Source organism: Salmo salar, chromosome ssa21 (assembly GCF_905237065.1).
Source record: "Salmo salar chromosome ssa21, Ssal_v3.1, whole genome shotgun sequence".
NCBI classification, from domain to species: domain Eukaryota; kingdom Metazoa; phylum Chordata; class Actinopteri; order Salmoniformes; family Salmonidae; genus Salmo; species Salmo salar.
Genome location: NC_059462.1, coordinates 16,428,826 through 16,448,487, shown reverse-complemented (window position 1 = coordinate 16,448,487; position 19,662 = coordinate 16,428,826). Strand labels below are relative to the sequence as shown.

General features: G+C 40.8%; 1 protein-coding gene across 3 annotated transcripts; it reads right to left on the bottom strand.

Annotated features, from left to right (window-relative positions):
• Positions 1–559: 559 nt before the first annotated feature.
• LOC106581773 (glutamate decarboxylase 1) lies at positions 560–18,360 on the bottom strand. Of its 3 annotated transcripts, XM_014164060.2 has the most exons (17): positions 17,914–18,359; positions 16,674–16,754; positions 14,854–14,916; positions 11,901–12,041; positions 10,934–11,176; positions 10,673–10,763; positions 8,038–8,150; positions 7,774–7,889; positions 7,395–7,474; positions 7,256–7,310; positions 6,671–6,787; positions 6,438–6,502; positions 6,271–6,349; positions 4,083–4,232; positions 3,807–3,914; positions 2,510–2,599; positions 560–2,404 (listed from the first exon to the last, which is right to left on the bottom strand). In XM_014164060.2, the coding sequence occupies exons 2-17, from the start codon at positions 16,747–16,749 to the stop codon at positions 2,231–2,233; spliced, it is 1,761 nt and encodes a 586-aa protein (XP_014019535.2). In that variant the 5' UTR covers positions 16,750–16,754; positions 17,914–18,359; the 3' UTR covers positions 560–2,230. The 3 variants fall into 3 exon arrangements, 2 of the variants coding, with proteins under 2 accessions (XP_014019535.2, XP_014019536.1); XM_014164061.2 differs by lacking the exon at positions 14,854–14,916 and having other exon boundaries at positions 17,914–18,360; XR_006761174.1 differs by lacking the exons at positions 560–2,404; positions 2,510–2,599; positions 3,807–3,914; ... (9 more) ...; positions 10,934–11,176; positions 11,901–12,041 and adding an exon at positions 13,463–13,891 and having other exon boundaries at positions 17,914–18,354.
• Positions 18,361–19,662: the final 1,302 nt, after the last annotated feature.

Genomic DNA, 19,662 nt, shown 5'->3' with positions numbered 1-19,662 from the left:
ATGATCCGCCAATAAAACTCCCCCTCCAGGGTGATTCATTTGAGGAACGGAGAATGGCAATCACATAGACTCTTTGGAGAATTTGGACAAGGCACTGGAAATACACACACATTTGCTCATAACAGATCTTTGGACTGGGGGAGTGGGGAGAGCTGATCATTTCACTGGCCGCGGTTGAAAAAAAAAAAATCGATACATGAATTGTTCATTTTTACTGCCCATACTGGACTTTGGTACTGTGGAATCGCAACTTCCATTTTTTGGGGGCAATCAGAAATATTCATACTTTGTAAATGTGGAGTATTTGAACATGCATCTGCACCACCGAGATAACCGCAATTCAGTTGGCCTCCGATGACGGATGGATGGTGGGTGGCAAAGGCCGAGTGTCTTCTGAGGTCAATCAGCTCCAAGTTGCTCTCACACCATTGCTGTTCCCCATGGCTGACCATAAAGGCTGGTCTGTCACCTAAAGGCTTTCAGCCACCAAATAACAGGACCCCAGAGGGAACTATAGGACGACCACAGGAGGGGAAGAAAAAACAGCAAGCCATTTCAATCAAGTCGAGCAGACTCACAGCCACAGATTTATTTCAACAGTGCGGATGCGTAGCAGATGATCATTGGACCTCGTTAACAAAGAACAGCCAAAAACATGCCCCCCCCCCCCACGTTCTTTTTTTAAAAGCTGAGATTTTTTTGTTTCTGCTGTAAATAGGACAGCAATGCACTGCACATGGTATGAGGTTAAAGTGCCTGCCTCGACAGGGGACATCCACCCCACTGAGGAATGTATTCAATGTATCTTATCACAGAAACAACAGAATCATCATCACAACTGTGCATTTGGTTTGTTTAAATCAACATCTCAACGACAGACAATTGGTCTTTCACAACACGTCGGTTCTCACAGGATTAAACTGTGCACATGTGGATCATGTAAAGACCCCAACAAATCCATGACATAGTTTATAGATTTGAAAGGTGATTCATTTGAGGAATGGCCCCCCTTCATGAAATGAAATACTTCAAAACAAAGTAAACGCTCTACAATGTGCAACTGTTAAAATAGAAACAATCCTTCGTCCCTAGGGTCAAATATTTCCCCAGATAGCTTAGCATTGTGCTTCTCACAAAATAAAGCACCAGCAAATCTACTGACGGAGCTCAGCTTCCCTCCCACAGCGAGTCGCGTGACTTTATAACATTCGGTCAGTGTGATTCACAAAGACATATTACATTTACACAACATAGAATGCACTAAGGTTAAGGGTGGTGACTGAGTTACATATTACTATATAAATATCTTAATCCATCTATTAGTTATATTAAGGGCTGTATTTACATATATATTTGTAAGCATACCCTTCTTTGGTTCACAAGTACACTAAAATACCTTTAATATCATTATTCAAAACATTTGGGTAATATACAGTACTGTTTCAAAATATAAGTAAGGACACATTACAAATGGAATAGATAACTATTTCACACATATACTTTCTTGATATAAATAAAGTGATTTGTCTATTAATTTTTATAGTCATTGGAACATGTGTTACTGAAAAACTAGGATATATATATTTGCCACAAAAGCAATGTAACAATACTATACACAATCTTCACAAAATTCATTATCTCTAAAAACGCAGCAACAGAATACAGTACCTGTTACAATGACTGTGTAATATTCCCTCTACTTAATATGAAAGGGGAAGAACAGCCAGGATATAATGCAGTGTTTCATATGGTGCATCTGGCCTAATAATTACATGGACAACACACAGCACCAATAGTCAGTACATTATAATATACTGTTTATATCTCGGTATACAGTATATATACAGTATATTACAATACTGTATACATCTATGCCATGAGGTCCTTTGCATTGTGCTCTGTCGCCTACTGAAAAAGATCTCTCAAGGTCACTCAGGATGTGAATATGTATTCTCTTATGTAGGCTACAATACTGTACAATAGTTACAGTTAAATCTAACAATGGCATAGTCACTGCTAAAAGACAGAACAGACAGGAAACACATGAGACGGACCACAGCTTACCTAAAAAAAAGTCCTACAAGCAGCTGAAGTTTCAAAGTCCTACATGATTGGTCAAGAGACAACAGGAATATGAAGCTTGCTGTAGTTCAGGGTCTTTTTCGAGCTAGACATGACAAAGCTGAGACGGAAAGGTCAAAGGGCAACATCCTCCTACTGAGCGTGGCCCTCACAAGTCATGCCCCAGTCTCTCAATCTCATCGGTCAAGAAGTCGATATCTGACCTGGTGGCGGCAGGATTGGAGATGACCATGCGGAAGAAGTTGACCTTGTCTCCCTGAGGCTGGTAGCCCACCATGGTAGTTCCAGACTCCATCATCAACGCTTTGATCTTGGGGGCCACCTGGTTTAGAGACAAGGACAATTCAGAGAAATATACAGTAGGTCAGTGCTGTCTCATGGGAATACAAAATATCGTCTTTATAGACCAAAGCTGACGAGTCCTTACCTTATGCAACCTGTCCCGCCTCTCTTGACCATCGGGCATGTCACGAATGCCTGGCGGAAGGTACCAGAAGCAGACATTTGTGTGCTGGGGCTGTGGAAAGAAAACGGAGACGACATTGTTTGTCAGTGTCTTAACTCAATGGATGGTCTGAAGAAGAAGTACCAACCTCAGTAAGAGGCCAAATAAAGAGCTGAGGCTATGTAAGGTACAGATGTTGTATCTTCATTTGATTAGTCTGTTGTCGCTGATATTCAAATTAGCCTCGTAATTTACATAAATTCACTGAAAACCCACAGTTCTCTTTAAAGTACCAGACAGAATAAATGTCCTACTACTCCAACATCAACAACAGCCATTTTATATATCTTAATAACACAAGATCGGGGGCCTCCCGAGTGGCACAGCGGTCTAAGGCACTGCATCGCAGTGCTTGAGGCTTCACTATAGACCCAGGTTTGATCCCAGGTTGTTTCGCAGCCAGCCATGACTGGGAGACCCATGAGGCAGCGCACAATTGGCCCAGCGTCGTCCGGGTTAGGGGAGAGTTTGGCCGTCCATGTCCCGTCCATGTCTAGCGACTCCTTGTGGCGGGCCGGGTGCATGCACGCTGACTTCGGTAGCCAGTTGTACGGTGTTTCCTCCGACACATTAGTGCGGCTGGCTTCCGGGTTAAGCGAGCAGTGTGTCAAGAAGCAGTGTGGCTTGGCAGGGAGGTGTTTCGGAAGATGCATGGCTCTCGACCTTCGCCTCTCTCTCTCTCGAGTCTGAACGGGAGTTTCAGCGATGGGACAAGACTGTAACTACCAATTGGATATCATGAAATTGTGGAGGAAAAGGGGTAAAAAGTACCCAAGAAATTATAATAAAATTACACAACATCAATATTGGTCTCCATAACGACATACAAGTGTATCCAAAATGGAGCCATAGGCTACACCTAAATTATAGCCTACTGTAGCGAATCAAAACTAATTTCCTGTAACAAATTATCACTTTTCTGAGAATAACCTGCTGCAGGATTATTTTACTCCTCCGACAAAGCCGGTCAAATTTAAGATCCCACATCTGTAAATTCCTAAATCCACAAGGAGTTCAACTGAGGATTCTAAAGCATAGCGCCACCTCAGGCAGGCCTGCCTCACTACATTGTGTTGCTCAGAACCCTTTTGGGCACCTCAGTTAATGACTTCTGACTCATCGGATATCAGATATTTCCAATATCTCTGATGCTCCATTGGAAGATATTACTATCTTTGGAAACAGAACAGAGTAGAAAACGCAGTGCGATCAATCTCACCTCTCCCTCGAACACCATCTGATAGCCCTCACGGTCCCTGATTTTAGTGTAGAGATAATGCGAGAGGTCCAAGCACTTGTCGATGTGGTGTTCAAACCCTACCGTTCCCTGTTGGAGCGGAAATATACATAGATAGAGAAGGAATATCAAACATTACTCTTTTTTTTTGTTAACTGGTCCAAGATCAGCATCCAAGATCAATCCCTATCACATGCTTAACATAATATAGACAGATTTAGTATTAGAACAAAAGCTTGGGGAGATACGTGCACATACCTTTGCTTTCCACATGAGCCAGAATTTGAAGATATCTACGTGTCGTCCACACTGGATGGCCTTATCCCCCGTGTCGTACGATACATCATACTGTTTGTCAGGTTGGAAGAGGTAGCCAGCACACATTGAGTTGCAGCCTGATAAAACTCCCTGTAAAGATCAATGGTGTGGTTAAAGGCGAGAGGCAGATACTTAGAGTGCAATGGTGCCTTCAAACTGGGCTGTATTCATAGGTATAGTATGCCAGATCTCTGACTTGTGACCTAACTTGAGTGTTTCCCGGCATACGCTAGTAGGGCGCATGCCCCGCCCACCTAAGGATCTGCCTATTTCAGACATCTATTTCCTGTGTTCGAGGGGTGCAAAATCCACTTGTCACTTAAATCTGGCTAGATTGATTGTTTTTTTTTACTCCTGCGACTCTTTCATACTCTTGCTTGTGCCTGTCGTTTTTTCCCGTTAACGTTACGGCCGCCAAAATGTTTGTTATGACCTGTCAAACACACGCTGGTAATGGCTGAAATGGGCTCAATGGAATACAGTGCCTTCAGAAAGTATTCAGACCACTTGACTTTTTCCCCCATTTTGTTACTTTACAGCCTTATTCTAAAATGGATTAAATTTAAAAAAATCCTCAGCAATCTACACACAATACCCCATAATGACAAAGCGAAAACAGGTTTTTAGAAGTGTTTGTACATTATTTCCATAAGTATTCAGACCCTTTGCTATGAGACTCGAAGTTGAGCTCAGGTGCATCCTGTTTCCAAAAGCTGAACGTAGCAAAGTACAGAGAGATCCTTGATGAAAACCTGCTCCAGAGCGCTCAGGACCTCAGACTGGGGTGAACGTTCACCTTCCAACAGGACAACGACCCTAAGCACACAACCAAGACAACGCAGGAGTCGCTTTGGGACAAGTCTCTGAATGTCCTTGAGTGGCCCTGCCAGAGCCCTGACTTGAACCCGACGAACATCTCTGGAGAGACCTGAAAATAGCTGTGCAGCAACGCTCCCCATCCAACCTGACAGAGCTTGAGAAGATCTGCAGAGAAGAATGGGAGAAACTCCCCAAATACAGATGTGCCAAGCTTGTAGCATCATACCCAAGAAGACTAGGATTTAATTGCTGCCAAAGGTGCTTCAACAACGTACTAAGTAATGTGATATTTTTATTTTTGTATTTTTATAAATTAGCAAAAATGTCTACAAACCTGTTATTGCTTGGTTATTATGGGGTATTATGTGTAGATTGATGAGGGGAAAAAACTATTGAATCAATTTTAGAATAAGTCTGTAACCTAACAAAATGTGGAAAAAGTCAAGGGGTCTGAATACTTTCCGAAGGCACTGTACATTGGCTTTCCTTTGAATCTATAGCAACGCTGAAGCTTCGTCGGGGATTTAACACACCATCTTGACACTTACATCACTAGAAAGAGAAGCTAGCTAACTTTATTTTGATGGGTGTTCATTTTTTGTGAAATTGAAAACAGTAATCTTTTAATACAGTTTAATAGAAATGAGATGCGCTGAAATGAAAGCAACTTCCATACATGAAAACTCGGATTATATGTCTGATCTCGCAAACAAATGTGAAGTATGTATAGATAGGTGTAATCTAGAGCCAAGCCTGTAGATTTTTTCATCAGAGGGTATCCTGCTATTATAACACTGAATTGTGCAAGAGAACGTGACAATAACAGTAATTAATGAGGCAGTCTAGACAGTGTAGGTGAGTGGCAGTATAGGGTAGACAGAGCAAGTGTTTGGTGGTTCCAGCCCTGTTCCACCCCTTTATGTTAATATATTCATATATGCAAACACACCTGGTGTATTTATGCAAATGAGGCACATAACATTTTCTTTATTTTAACACGAAATAAAAAATAACTGATGCAATAAGAAAATGTATGTATGCGTGCATTCTAAGAAGAAAAAAATGAAATTTCACAATAAATTGAATAGCTTGAATTCCCACCAAAATCCCTGAACTCCATCCATTATTTGTCTGTGCTAGTAAAATGTTTTATGTGCTATAATTCTGCCAATATCTGATGGATTATAGAAATTCAAAAAGTTTGAAGTATCTTTATCCATGGTCCAATTGCTGCATTTATTACAATTTCGATGACCATTGCTAATCATACACCATACGTGAAAACTCATCAGTCAGTAATTGCGCGTACCCTCTCTCTGACCAGAATGGCAGAGCACTGCAGTGGCACACCCATCATCTTGTGAGGGTTCCAGGTGACTGAGTTGGCCCTGTAAACATGGAACACAGGCTGTAAGACAGGCTACAGTCACCAATGTGTGTGTGAGACCATTGTAGGTTGTCAGGGCTGTAGCCTACCTCTCCACGCCACGCAGCTTGTGCCTGTGCTTCCTGGACATCAGTAGGCCTCCTCCCCATGCACCCTGAACAAAAACAACGGTTTGTTTTGAATCCTCAAAAGGATTAGACCTGAAAATGGCTGATATGTTTAAACTAAAGATTAGCCCGCCATGAAAATGTATTGCAATCATCCCTGAAATGATCAATATCACAATAACCTTCCTGTACTTATAGTAGGAAGATGCACTTACATCAACATGTAGCCACATGTTGTATTTCTCGCAGATGTCTGCAATCTCATGGATGGGGTCGAACGCTCCATACACTGTGGAACCAGCTGTAGCATTCACAAACATTGGGACACAACCCTGCAAGCGTAACCCATCAGAATGAATATGGGTTCTTATATTATTGCAGTGAATTGAAATGCTTGCATCCTTCAGTTTCTGTTATCTTTGACTGAAAATAAATTGGTTAGAGCAGAATTCACAGACATTTGACTATTTCTCTTGTCAAGTCTTTGTCACAGCAGAACTGCACACCCATTGCAGAGAGCCTGCTATCACCTCCCTCCTCTCACGGAATTAGCTTCAGGAGACTGTACTTCGGAACTAATAGCAGTCGGTAAGATAATATTTGAGGAGGCATAAGCACTAACTCTAAAATGAAAGGAGACGTATTTTAGTTTTGTAAACAAGTAATGGCCTGACTATTCCGTTAACGACTGGATTCATAAGAATTCCGTTTCAGTGCAGAAACAAACAGAAGTGAATGAATGTCTTCAGGGAGAACGAATCCACAATTTGAAGTTGATTGTCTGACAGTTTGAAACTCACCCGCGCCTTGGCATCGATGACCTTGGCTTCCAAATCAGCAGGAATGACTCTCCCTCTAGAGAAGCAAACAGACAGTCAAAGGGAGGTTTTCATTGGGTTATTTCATACAGTGCAGTGTATTGGACATGCATCCACAAACCTCTCATCTGTGCTCAGCAGGATCAGGTTTTCTGTTCCAAAGCCCAGAGCAGCACAGGCTTTCTTTATAGAGTAGTGGCTCTGTCAAAACACATGACCATGGCATTAGACTACTAGCCTATCAGCTGAGGGCAGAGATACAGTCAGCTGTAGCGTCCAATTGTTTTCATCTGTTTCAATGAGGGCCATTTTGTAGCTTTGAATCAGGCATGCCATGAACTCTTTACACACAATAGACAGGGTCAATCGAGGAGTGACACAATAAGAAACAGTAAGACTTTGTTTTGGTGACATAATACTGTTTCTGACACTGGAGATATATTGTGACGTGAAAATGCATGTTATAATCAGATGTTATGAGGATACTGTATGAGGCTTACATGCTCGGAGGTGAAGAGCACCAGTCTGGGGGCAGCGGTCATGCCTTTGGTCTTGACTTCAGGGAAGAACTTGTAGCGGGCGGTCATCACACTGTACATGTTGGATATCGCTCCACCTGCACAGACGTTGCATACAATCCTTCACTAAACTGCATCCTATTATCTGAAGTTTTGGAAATATTCATCTGTAACAGTGGGTTTATTCTCATCTACGATTCCCAAGGCATGGATGAATTGACAACTGTTGATCCACATTGGCTTCACCTGGTGAGAATATCCCATCGCCCTCTCCATCAGGCCAGCCAATGATCTCCCTCATCTTCTTCAGCGTCAGCTGCTCCATGAGCACAAAGACTGGAGCGATCTCATAGGTGAACCTGAAATAGAGCACCTGTCTCCAGTTACCCACTACCAATTAGAAATCCATTCTATCACTGGCCTTGAACTCTCATATTGCCATTTGCTTCTCATATCTACATTGTCTATATTGACATAAGCAGAATCAATGAAGGCAGGTGGAAAAATCCCAGGCTAATGAATCACCATAGTGATAACAGCCAATAATTGTAGCTCTTTTTTTTTTTTTACATAATTGGTTTTTAGTTTGTTGTGTTCTTGAATTGTCATTACATAAGTTTCTCATAGTGTTATTTGAGCACTGGCACTTTGAAGCCAGAGAAAGCATGGAACGTGCATACTACTTTCAACGCAGCCACGGTTCAATGATAGCTCTGTCACATTGTGTTAGGGATACCATTCGTTGCAGTGGAATGAGAACGAACATGAATGTCACGTCGGTGGAAGTCTATTAAGAGCATGCCACTAAGAGGGAGCTCTTGTCTCGGAGTTAGGAAGAGGCTAGAAATGGGATGTAGCACAATGAGAATGCCGTTATCTTCGTGTCTGAGGGTTGTCTGGAGGCCAGCTTCCACTGAGCTTGTTATGAATGCGTTTTTAATACATACAGTATATTACACTCGAGGCCCGTCTCTCTGAGAGCAATGATGGAAGAATGGTCGTTTCACCTTTACAATAGAAATGATAGGATTACAGTCATGTTTATACAACGCAATCACGATTGCAAAATAAAGGATTGTTTCCATATCATTAGAAGATGTTACAGAATTCCCTCCAGGGTAATGCGATATCAATGTGGAATTAAATGGATGCCCGACCACAGTAGCTCATCTATCTTCACTATGTACTGACCAATGCTCTCCTAATTACACTGCCTGTCTATTCATGCAATGAAAGTCAATGCATTAGAGGGACAATACAGTGTATCGCACCGTGCCATACACACAGCACATATGTTTTACTTCTCTTGCTGGCATATCCAGTAACAACGTTAAAAAAAGAAGGAAAAAAAAGTTATGAGTTATGTCCCAAATTAATTTTCGCTCGCTCACTCATGTAGACTAATCCCGATGATAGCCCTGTGACATGATTGTCAACCAATTAGTGTCAATCAATAAGTGTAATTAATGATGATGTAGTAATTAGCTAATGCAAATAACAAATATGTATGCAGTCAGAGCCCTCTGATTCAATTTGTCTACAGTAGCGTTGCCATGCAGCACACGGGCTAACACTCTCACCAGAACACTCTTCAGCACCACATCAATGAGCTTGACAAACTAAAGACTCTTCAAAACAGTGGGGGAAATCCTTTGGAGATTACAATAAATACAAAGTTAAATCAGGAGAGGGTTCAAACCTTTTATTATGCCAGGGGCCAGGCAAAAAAACGAATGAATCCTTGACATGAAGAGCCTCAGCCTTGGTGGTAAGCTTGTATTTATGTGCTGTTTTTAAATAGGAATAAAAACACCATGACCACACATAAGACTGGTTCTTACCACGCATAAATGCTATGTCTCATCAGTGCTTAGGCGACAACATTTTTCATATAGTGTTTTTGTTTGTTTTGTTATGATGGTTTTACAAATGCCCTGACGGGTTTTAGGCTGACATCATAGACAAATCAACATGTTACAGTAGGTGATACACTCTGGCCAGTGTCTTAAATGACTCGGCAGCCTCAGCTGATAATCTGTGTGTACCGGTCAACAATAGCCAATGTTCAATGAAGCATCAACGTTTTTATCTTGGACAAGTCCCTGGACACCTGGTGTATCATAATGCTGTCTCTTCCAGATTGCCTTTCCCACGGCAAAAAAGCAATATCACTATGTCTGTTGTTCACATTTCTGCAGCAGATCTCAAGGGAGAATCTCATTCTGTTGTGGTACCGTTATCTCTGATCCAAAGAGTGTTACATAAAACAACCGCCCTATGTAAGATTCAATTGCTAATCGATATGCAATTAAATGTTCCTGCGGGGCTGTATTATCTGACTACAGCCACAGTGTTTGTCAACAACAATAATACAGCAACCAACAGATGACTAATTGCCATCTCTCCTCTTCATGCTTGCCATGTCACATTTGACTCGCTTAAGTGGCGGCTTGGAGAGCATCCTCAGGCGCATCGTCCTTCATTTAGAAGCTCATCAAAGGGCCCCAATTATGTCACTTCTACTGATCTTCATCTTCGACCAGAATCTTCCAAGGCCATTTGAAAAATGGTAGGAAATGTCATGTTTCTTCAGTGCCAGACTTACATTCACCCAAAGGAAATCCACTCACTGCGAAATTCGATATATCAACCCCTTATCACAATCCCAGCCTAAACTGAGAGCTATGTTGGGTCACTCTAACTAAGATCATTGGTTTAGGCAAATTGTTCACCTGACATTTTGCACAAAATCAAGAGGACTTTAATAACTGATATACTGTACAGATATTTACAATATTTCAGGATCCTGTGACTTTTGATAATAAACATATTTAAATGTATCATAAATGTGTAATAACTAAGGTAAATAAAGACCACTCACATGTTTGTGTTTGCGGTGGAGGTGAGCCATTCTCCTGCTAACCCAATGATGTCTAAACCAGTGGAGAGCTGATTGAAAAACCTGGGGTGACCTAGGAGGAAGACAACACCATTTGTCGTTAATACATTTCTCATGAAAGTTTCATCATTTAACTATGGGATTATCTGTAATCATTAAACCACATTGTAGACAAATGGGGAGATGTTGATTACGCTGAGGGTTAGCTCTGCTTCCTGCCTCCTCTGTCTTCTCTGTCCTCACCTGTTCTCACGCCATACTTCAGGGTATCCCTGCAGTCCACCAGGATCTGCTCCAGAGACTCAGGCTGGTCGGACAGCTCCAGGTTGAAGCCCTCCATGCCCTCCAGCAGCTGGTGGGGGTGGTGGAAGTCCAGGACCTTGGTGGATCTGTCGAAGGTCTTCCGGACGTAGTTTGTGAGAATATCCACCACCTCCAACAAGAACTGCATGGTTGGCTCCTCTCCATTTTTGGCTGGTAATAAATCTAGCGTGAGAAATTGAAGCATGTCGATATTTTCAGTTTCTCGTTTTCGAGAAACTTAGGTGTGTTTGAAGAGGTCACTTTCATAATATTCTGTAGAATTTGTCATGACTTCATTCTACTTCCCAACTCATAGATAATGTATTTTAGTTTCTTCTCTAAAGCTGGTATAAATTGTATCAATTAGAAAGTCATTTTTTAGCAACAAATGAATTACTATTTTTGCTATTTCTCCAGTGAGTGTCCCTGAGTAACCTAGACTATTTTTTCAGCCACTTACAAATTGACCTAGAAGGTGATTATGGTCAAACAAATGGTGAATATTAATTTTAAATAGACATAGCAATCAATTCAGTTTCAATGACCAACAGCCTAATCATTTCAGTTTTTTGTATTCTTTTTCTCAATATGCGTTTTAAAAATTTCCCCTGAACTGTGATATGTGTATGTTATCTATTGTCCTTAATGTCATGAAATATCACTAAATCGAAAGAAATCACTGAGATTTAGACAGATGATAAAGATTTGGTAAATCAGTATTTTCAAATCAGATCAAATCAGGCTAATCTTCGCATCAGTAAGATAATTAACGTTTTCAAGTTGACTCATTTTCCATTTATTGTAAAACAACTGCACAAAACGAACATTAACAAGATCCCTACACAATTTGGATCATTCTGATTGATAGGCCTATATTTCCCATAATGGAAATAACTCGGCCAATTACCTCTAGCAAACAGATTGGAAAAGTCCGTCTCCGTGCGTCTGAAACGGGAATCCCTGTCGCTGTTATCAAGCAGGTCCTTAGACGATCTTTCCTTGAAGGAACTAATCTTCTCCTCGAGGTTATTGTTCTTCTGCAAAAATCCTAAATTGTTGCAAGGGGCAGAGGATTCAAATGAGGGATTACTATCATCACCCCCAATCCCAAACATTTTGATGACACCCTTTTTTTACACAAAACACATGCCTAAACTACTCTCACTGGTGGAACTGACAATGCTGTGACGGAGGCTAGTTTTGAGGTAGCCTAATTCCCATCCTGTCCATGGAAGCCTATTTGTGGGAGGAACAGTCAGTGGGAGGTTGAGCCCGGTGACATCAGCACGAAAATCCAGCCAAGCAAAAACAAATATCCGTAATTTAGTGTATGTACATTCGTATGAAGTCCCTCGGAGAGATTCCACTTCAGTAAGCAGGGAAGAGCACACAATGAACCGATGTCATTAAAGCCCGAAGGCAGATCTAATAGTTGGACTGGGCTGTGATGATATATTGGGACATTTTATAGCCTATCTGCTCATAGGCCCGTGGAGAACACCACATTAACTCAAATCTTATTTAGCCCTACCAATTTCTCCCAAACCTAATCTGATTTCTAGATTGGCCCTTCTAAAAATAACACATTTTCCAAATCTCCTGCTTAGATTATTAATCATAAAAAAAATCCTTCAATGTGATCTTATTTTACTATAAATAAGGCAATATTTCAGATAATATATCTAGCCCTATAAGATGTGAAACCCATTTCTATGCCATAGCCCACACCCTTTGGAGTAATAAATAAAAGTACATAAAAGTATATCAAAAGATGAAAGTTGGTTTTATTTCATTGTAACTCATTTCATTTCGTTTATATCATGTAATAATATAATGTATTTTATTATTTCACTTTCAAAAAAATGAGATGTTAGACTATAGTCTGAACAAGCTTGCATCTGTCTCACGTGAAGTCATATAAAACCAACATTTCCCTTGGTCAAGCAAAACGGAAAGTTCGTGATGTTTTTAGACCAATATCACTGCACTTTAAAAACAGAGATGAAAAATGGCAATAGGCCTTTAACCGGATAGTGAATCAGATAAAACCAAAACGTAACAATTGCGTCAACATCCGCATTAAAACATCAAACATGATTTGTATTTGCATTCGGCCCATACTCTTGGGCATTGATTGGCCCTGATGGAACAATAACTGACTCAACGCTTGGCCATATCAGATAGGGCTAAGGCATTCTGCTTCCACTTAATCGGTTCGTATTGTGGAGCAGAAGACTGACTTGACAGCGCTATCTCTGTTAAACAGAACCTTGACGAATTACGATTTCAGGCGCGTCTCGTTCATCTTTTCTCTTCAGATGAGCTCTCATGATAAGGACCGATACCAAACCGTTCCACCAAATATACCTTTAATGAATGACACCCGCTCAGTTATAAAACTATAGGCTACTGTTGGTGTTGGAATGAGTAGAAGGGAGAGTCGGTCAAGGACTGATTCGGACAAGGCGCTAAATTATATGACAAGCGATAGTTTATTCAGAGTGAAGATATTTGGTACAGCGTGCACGGACTCGTTCCAGTAGCTCTGAGGGAGCCAGCGGAAGAGAGACCCTAAAACAGTTTGTTTACATGTTTTATACAACACAGAAAGTAGGTTGAGTCTTGAAGTCCCGATCCTCTGGTTGGCTCAGGTCCAGGCGTTGTCACCGTCGATTGGCTCCATCTGTTCATGCGTCTTCCTGCGATCTTGCACAATGTTCTGATGATATTAGGTTTCTATCAAAGCTTCTAAGTCTGGGTGTGAGTGCCTTGGATAAGCTATGGCTTATGTGTGTGTGTGTGTTCCTGTTTTCACAGGGTCGGGCATGCCAGACACTGTTGCTGTTATCACGAGATGGGGCCCCGCAGGCTTGTGGTTGGGCCAGTTCCTATTATGTGCTGCAAGTGGAAACATCAGTTTGCTTGTGTAAGCTGCATTGAGACATAACTAGTTGGTTAGTGGAAAACATGTGTAATAGCTGCAATTCATGGTAATAACGTTTGTTAGCTTGGTGCATGTTAGAGGCACACTAAGTAGAAAATCTTACAAATTCTTACACTACCGAGATACATTAAGACAAAGACAAAGGTATGGCCAAGCAAAAATAAAGACAGTGGCCTACCATACTAGTTGATTAGGTCTACTACAATTCATGTAGTAAAATCCACTGTATATGTTCATGTTTATTCGAAATGAACCCCCAAAATAGAAGGGGGTTGGATAACCTACAGTTAGTCGGCTAACTGTGTATTCCAAGGTCATTACAAATCGGCAAAGGGAGGACTATATTTCTCAAGTATGCCATGGGAGGGCGCAAGAGTACGATTGTATTAGGGCCTACGAATTCAAAAAATGTACTAGCTGGGAAACAAAACAGACACTCATATTGAAAACAAAACATATGCAAGACTAAAGACAGCTCATATTGCATTTTTAGACGCCAACGTAGACCTTTATATTTATTTCTGGACCAATGGCTAGGCCTGTGGTCTCTGCAGGTTTTCAAACTGCTGTTCATATTCATAAAGAAATAGGTTTGTCACTATAAATTCCGTGGTAATAATCATTATGGACATAATCATCCTTTCATCATGAAAACCCACTCATGCGACAAGGGAAAACAGAAAGGGGCAGAAGCCCGTAACCACAGCCACCCAGTCTGCAGTCTTTGTGTTTCAGACCAACGTAGCCCATATTCCTCACATATGAGAATGGTCTGCTTGCCCAGCGTTGAATAACATAAAATATGCAACATAGGCTAACATATGCAGACTATGATCTTTATTTCTCGAGAAAAACTTAGGAACAATATAGCCTAAACATGAACATTAAATACATGACATGAAAATAGCGAACTTACCACATATCTTCATTCCCAATTTTCTAGTACATCCATGGGCAACTCCACACCAAGCGTCATAGCCTAAAATAGTTTTGGAAAACTATTGAGAGGGCCTCTACATTAGGCCTCAAGGGCATTATTTCTGCTAAAATAATTACAAACGCAAAGCGATGGATGGGGAAATGTTGATGAAACAGCAGTCTAGGTCTAGGAATGAAAGAATTTTGTTAGAGGCCAGTGAAAGGGACAAGGGACAGACCAGCTCCACACAGATTCACAGAATTCTGGACCAGAATCTACGCCAAGGTTTCACTCATGAAAGAAAATACAAAGGCAACAGAAAGATCTGAAATATGACGTGTATATTGCCAAATAGCCTAACCGAGCCAATTATGAGCGGAATAGGCTTGAGATGCACGTACGTGATTCGGGTTTTCGCGTCAATCATGCATTGATGTCAATAGAGACACAGACAAAAAGAAAGTTCCACATTTCTGCATGTAATACTGGCATGACACCAGTCTAATGGTTTTGGAAAACCAACAAGCGACAAAGCAGTTTGGCAAGCAAATCCAGCATTGACTAAATCCCTTGAGAAAAACGGAGGGGCAGTTTTTCTATTTGAATACATCTGATCTGACTTCATTTTAAATGGCGTAGCTTAATCGTTTACCTTTGCAAATGCATAATTTACACTGGGGTGTTGTCAATATCAAATCAGAGCTTTATGATTGTGTGTAGGCCTAAGAAAAATATGCCATTTATGGCAAACTTTGCAACAAAATTGGAATGTGCTTGGATGACTAATTGGGCTAATGTGTTTTTCATCAATAACTATTGGATAATGAAGAGTATTGAAGTAGAGCGGTTGCCTGCTTACATCTCTTAGCCTGGGCTACATCCCCCTCAGCTGATGGGGGTTACAATAAGGCGTTTGAACACACGCTATTAGGGACAATTTAAGCCCAGTTTATACCTGGTGCTAACATGAGTCCTTTGTCCTGAACTTGTATACATTCTGATTGTGCCCACATTTCCAGAAACGTGTCTACACATGGAATTAAAATGTGTCCGTAATCTGCCCACTGTGTCTACATTGTAACGAGATTTCCTGGTCCCTACCTTTACGCAAATTATGCAAAATAATGATTTAAATGGTTTCTATGTCCAGATCTGTCTACACTTGTAAGATATTCGGACACAATGCGTGCATGACTACCACCGGAGGTGGGCAGGATTATCTGATCACGATCATATCCCAATGTGTCTTTTCATTGTCTACACCTGTCTAAAAATGTGGGCACAACAATCAGAATGAGAAAAGATCAAGGCAAAGGAAGCAAGTTAGAACCAGGTATAAACGGGGCTTTAGTGTGGCTACAATTAACCCTACTTTGCGCATAATTACCCCCTAAACATCACTCACTCTATCTTTTCAACCAGGGCGGAAGAAATCCACAGAAAAAAATAGAACCTACTTCTTTCTGAAATGCAATAGTACTCTAATAAAAGCTTAATAAATAATAATAGTAATAGGCAAATAACATAATAATAATAATTAAAGTAGGCTGTAATATTATTTTGAAAGATAAAGCTAAATTCTTTGGCGATTTTCGTCTTTATCAATACCGACAGTTCGGGTTTTTAGTTTTGACAGCAAGATTCGTCTATCAAGCATGAAGCCGGGAGGTCCGCTGCGCATGCAATGCTGCGGTGATTTGTTGGGTGGCATTTAGAATGGTAGTGTACAGTTATTTTCCTCCATGGAAATGATTAATGGCATTGCTCACAAAGTAAATAGCACAATTGAAATAGCGTTTTATTTGTGATGGACCTACTTGTGCCTGGTGGTCGTAAATTTGTCGAGTTGGGATCCGGTTCCCCGCCAGAGGAGGAAGGTGCAGACGCCGCCATCACCCCTAAAATACAGTACAAAAGTCCTCACTTCCAAAGCGTCAATTTCTGTGAAACCGCTCTTATTTTATCCAAGATGAAAAGTCACATGAACTGTAAGGAGATGAGAAAGGGTAGCTGTCGGAGACATACAACATAGGCTATAGATAATCACATGCCGAACTATTTGAAATGTATCGATAGGATATTTTAAGATCGATCCGTCATACAAACGCTGACAGAAAACCACAGCTGCGAATAAGCAAGGGTCAGGACACGACAGACGAAACCCCGAAGACAACGTCTGGCAGCCAGGGTAGAATTATTCTCAACCATCAATCAACAGGTTGGTTGAGGCTGAACATATATTATTTTCTCCTGAATCAATACAGATTTGAAAGTCAAAACCTATGGCAAAATAACTTGTTGGCTATAAACACAATGCATTTCATTAGGCTTGATCAAATCAACCATAGCCCATCGACAAAGATGCTAATGAATCCTCACCAATCGATTCCATTTCATAACCTGGACTACAGTCAATGTGGATAATGAGGCACCACAGCAAGTGTCTTTGATTTCAGAGAGGTTGATATTTATCTGCCTTAAATGCATAGGACTTGATGAAAAGTTTAAGCCAAAAAAATTATTCAAACATTGAATTAGCCTTGTTAATTAATGATCAACTAAATGCCATAACAGCTCATCTGGCGACTTATCAAGTTAGGTGAACCGTCAAACCTCCGATAAATAAAGTATTAATTTGGTAAACAATGACCAAAAAGAGTCTACGTCAACAGAATTGATTGACAAACAGGACAGTGACACCTTAATTAAGGCGATGATTTGTAAATAATGACGACCCTGATCCAGGTCAACGTCAATTCAAGAAAAACCCATGCCCATACAATAATAAACCGTCCGTCATAGCTCGATTGTAGTTTATTGTAGTTGAATACAGACACAACAGATTTAATTCAAACCATGAATAACTTCAGCAAACAGACATACATTAACATGAAAAGCATGTATTGTTCTCTGTAGGTACTTTACAAAACCATGTGAAAGAATTGAAAACACCTGTTAGAGCATCTCAAACGTCAATTTATCATAAAGCATTCAATGAACAAATAAGATTTAGCCTGCTCTTGTAAAATAATAATCCCCTGTTAAAAAGCAGCTTACCGTGCTCAGGATGGGTACAGGTGACCCAAGTAGAGTCCAAAAAAGAAACTATGCGAGGACGATCAAATAAAGTCCTTTGGCGACGCAACGTCTGGTGCGCTTTTGACACTAAGAAACACAGGGTTTTGAATATCTATTGTCTACAAAATCCCATCCACGGTGACCTTTTAGGTGAAGTACGTTTGATTTGCTGATATTTAGAGCGTGCACTGCCTATTTATTCGTTACTACGCACGCATGATTCACACCAATACCTCCTCTGGTGCTGCATATTTCCACCCAATATCGAACAGATCCGCTTTGTCTGCAAATTTACACTGAATCGTGTCGCTTTCAGCTATAACGTGACTTTTGGGAAGTGCTTGATTGGCTTTGAAGCTATATACCTCGATTTGGAATCCTGGTCACGAACATGGACTTGGGAAGTTTGATCCTATGAGCAGAGCAACACATTACGCCCATAAGGGATGAAGGGAAGGGGGGGGGGGGTTGTCTTTGCCTTGTTCTTGAGAAATCCGAACAGTAGGTAACCATAATCAAAATAGCCATCTCCTTCTAGGTTATTGTTGATTTCCTTCTGTAACAGGTCAGGGAGCCTAGCGGTTAAGAGCGTTGGGCCAGTAACTGAAAGGTCGCTGGTTCGAAACCCCGAGCCAACTAAGTGAAAAATCTGTTGATATGCCCTTGAGCAAGGAATTTAACCCTAATTGTCTCTTTGGATAAGAGCGTCTTCTAAATGACTGAAACGTTAGGATTAGGATGTTTTATTGAAATCTCAGAATGCAAGGGTTCATCTGTTCCTCTATAGCCCTCAAACTCAACTCTACTTAAAAGCGAGTTCCAGTTTTTTCATTGTTCCTCTCTAGTCAGGGCCTGACTTAGACCTAGGACACCAGGTGTGTGCAATTAATTATCAGGTAGAAGAGAAAACCAGCAGGCTCCGGACCTCGTAGGATAAGAGTTGAATACCCCTGCTCTATAGGCTACAAGCAATATGTTATCAATAATAACATTTACAGACAATGAATGGATTTTCAAGATGACTGCGCAATATTTATCTTTCCTTTTTTAGCAGCAAAATGGAGAAATTCAAAGTCAGTGTGTAAGGATTGTAATGAAATCCACAAGGTGGCAGTAAGGAATCATCAATGATTCCTCCCAGAACTCCACACAAGTGAAGTGTGCAATTCCGTAAATACTTCACGAAGCTAATAATAAACCGAGACATGAATCAGATTTGCTACATCATACCATACCAAAGCTACATGGGTTCAATGGAACAACAATAGGCCCAGCGCCCAAGAATAAGATTCAAGGGAACAAGCTATTCATAGACCAGACCAGCGTTTCCCAAACCCGGTCCCCGGGACCCCAAGGAGTGCACGTTTATTTTTTTCCCCCCCAAACTACACAGCTGATTCAAATGATTAAAGATTGATCAGTAGTTGATTTAGTGAATCAGCTGTGTAGTGCTAGGGAAAAACCCAAAACGTGCACCCCTTGGAGTCCCGGAGACCGAGTTTGGGAAACCCTGGACTAGGCTATAGACAACAGGTTTACTCTTTCAATCAATTAAAATATAGGCCCATGGTCGCCATCCTAAATACCATCCATTTGAATATTAAGCACATTGAAGATAATATTTATCTAGCGAAGGCTAATATATTGCATACTCAATGAGCATTCCATTTGGCTCTAAGATCAACAAATAAATAATAACAAAACCATTTAAAGTCTGACCATTCAACA

Bases quoted from the DNA above. Each gene is read 5' to 3' on its own strand.
- LOC106581773 (XM_014164060.2), bottom strand. From the start codon at position 16,749: ATGGCGGCGTCTGCACCTTCCTCCTCTGGCGGGGAACCGGATCCCAAC. The intron at 7,475-7,773 runs GTAAGCCTCATA...GTGTTTTGACAG, and splicing joins TGCTCTTCACCTCCGAGCAT to AGCCACTACTCTATAAAGAA. The intron at 3,915-4,082 runs GTATGTGCACGT...CCGCTCCAACAG, and splicing joins GGCTCATGTGGAAAGCAAAG to GGAACGGTAGGGTTTGAACA.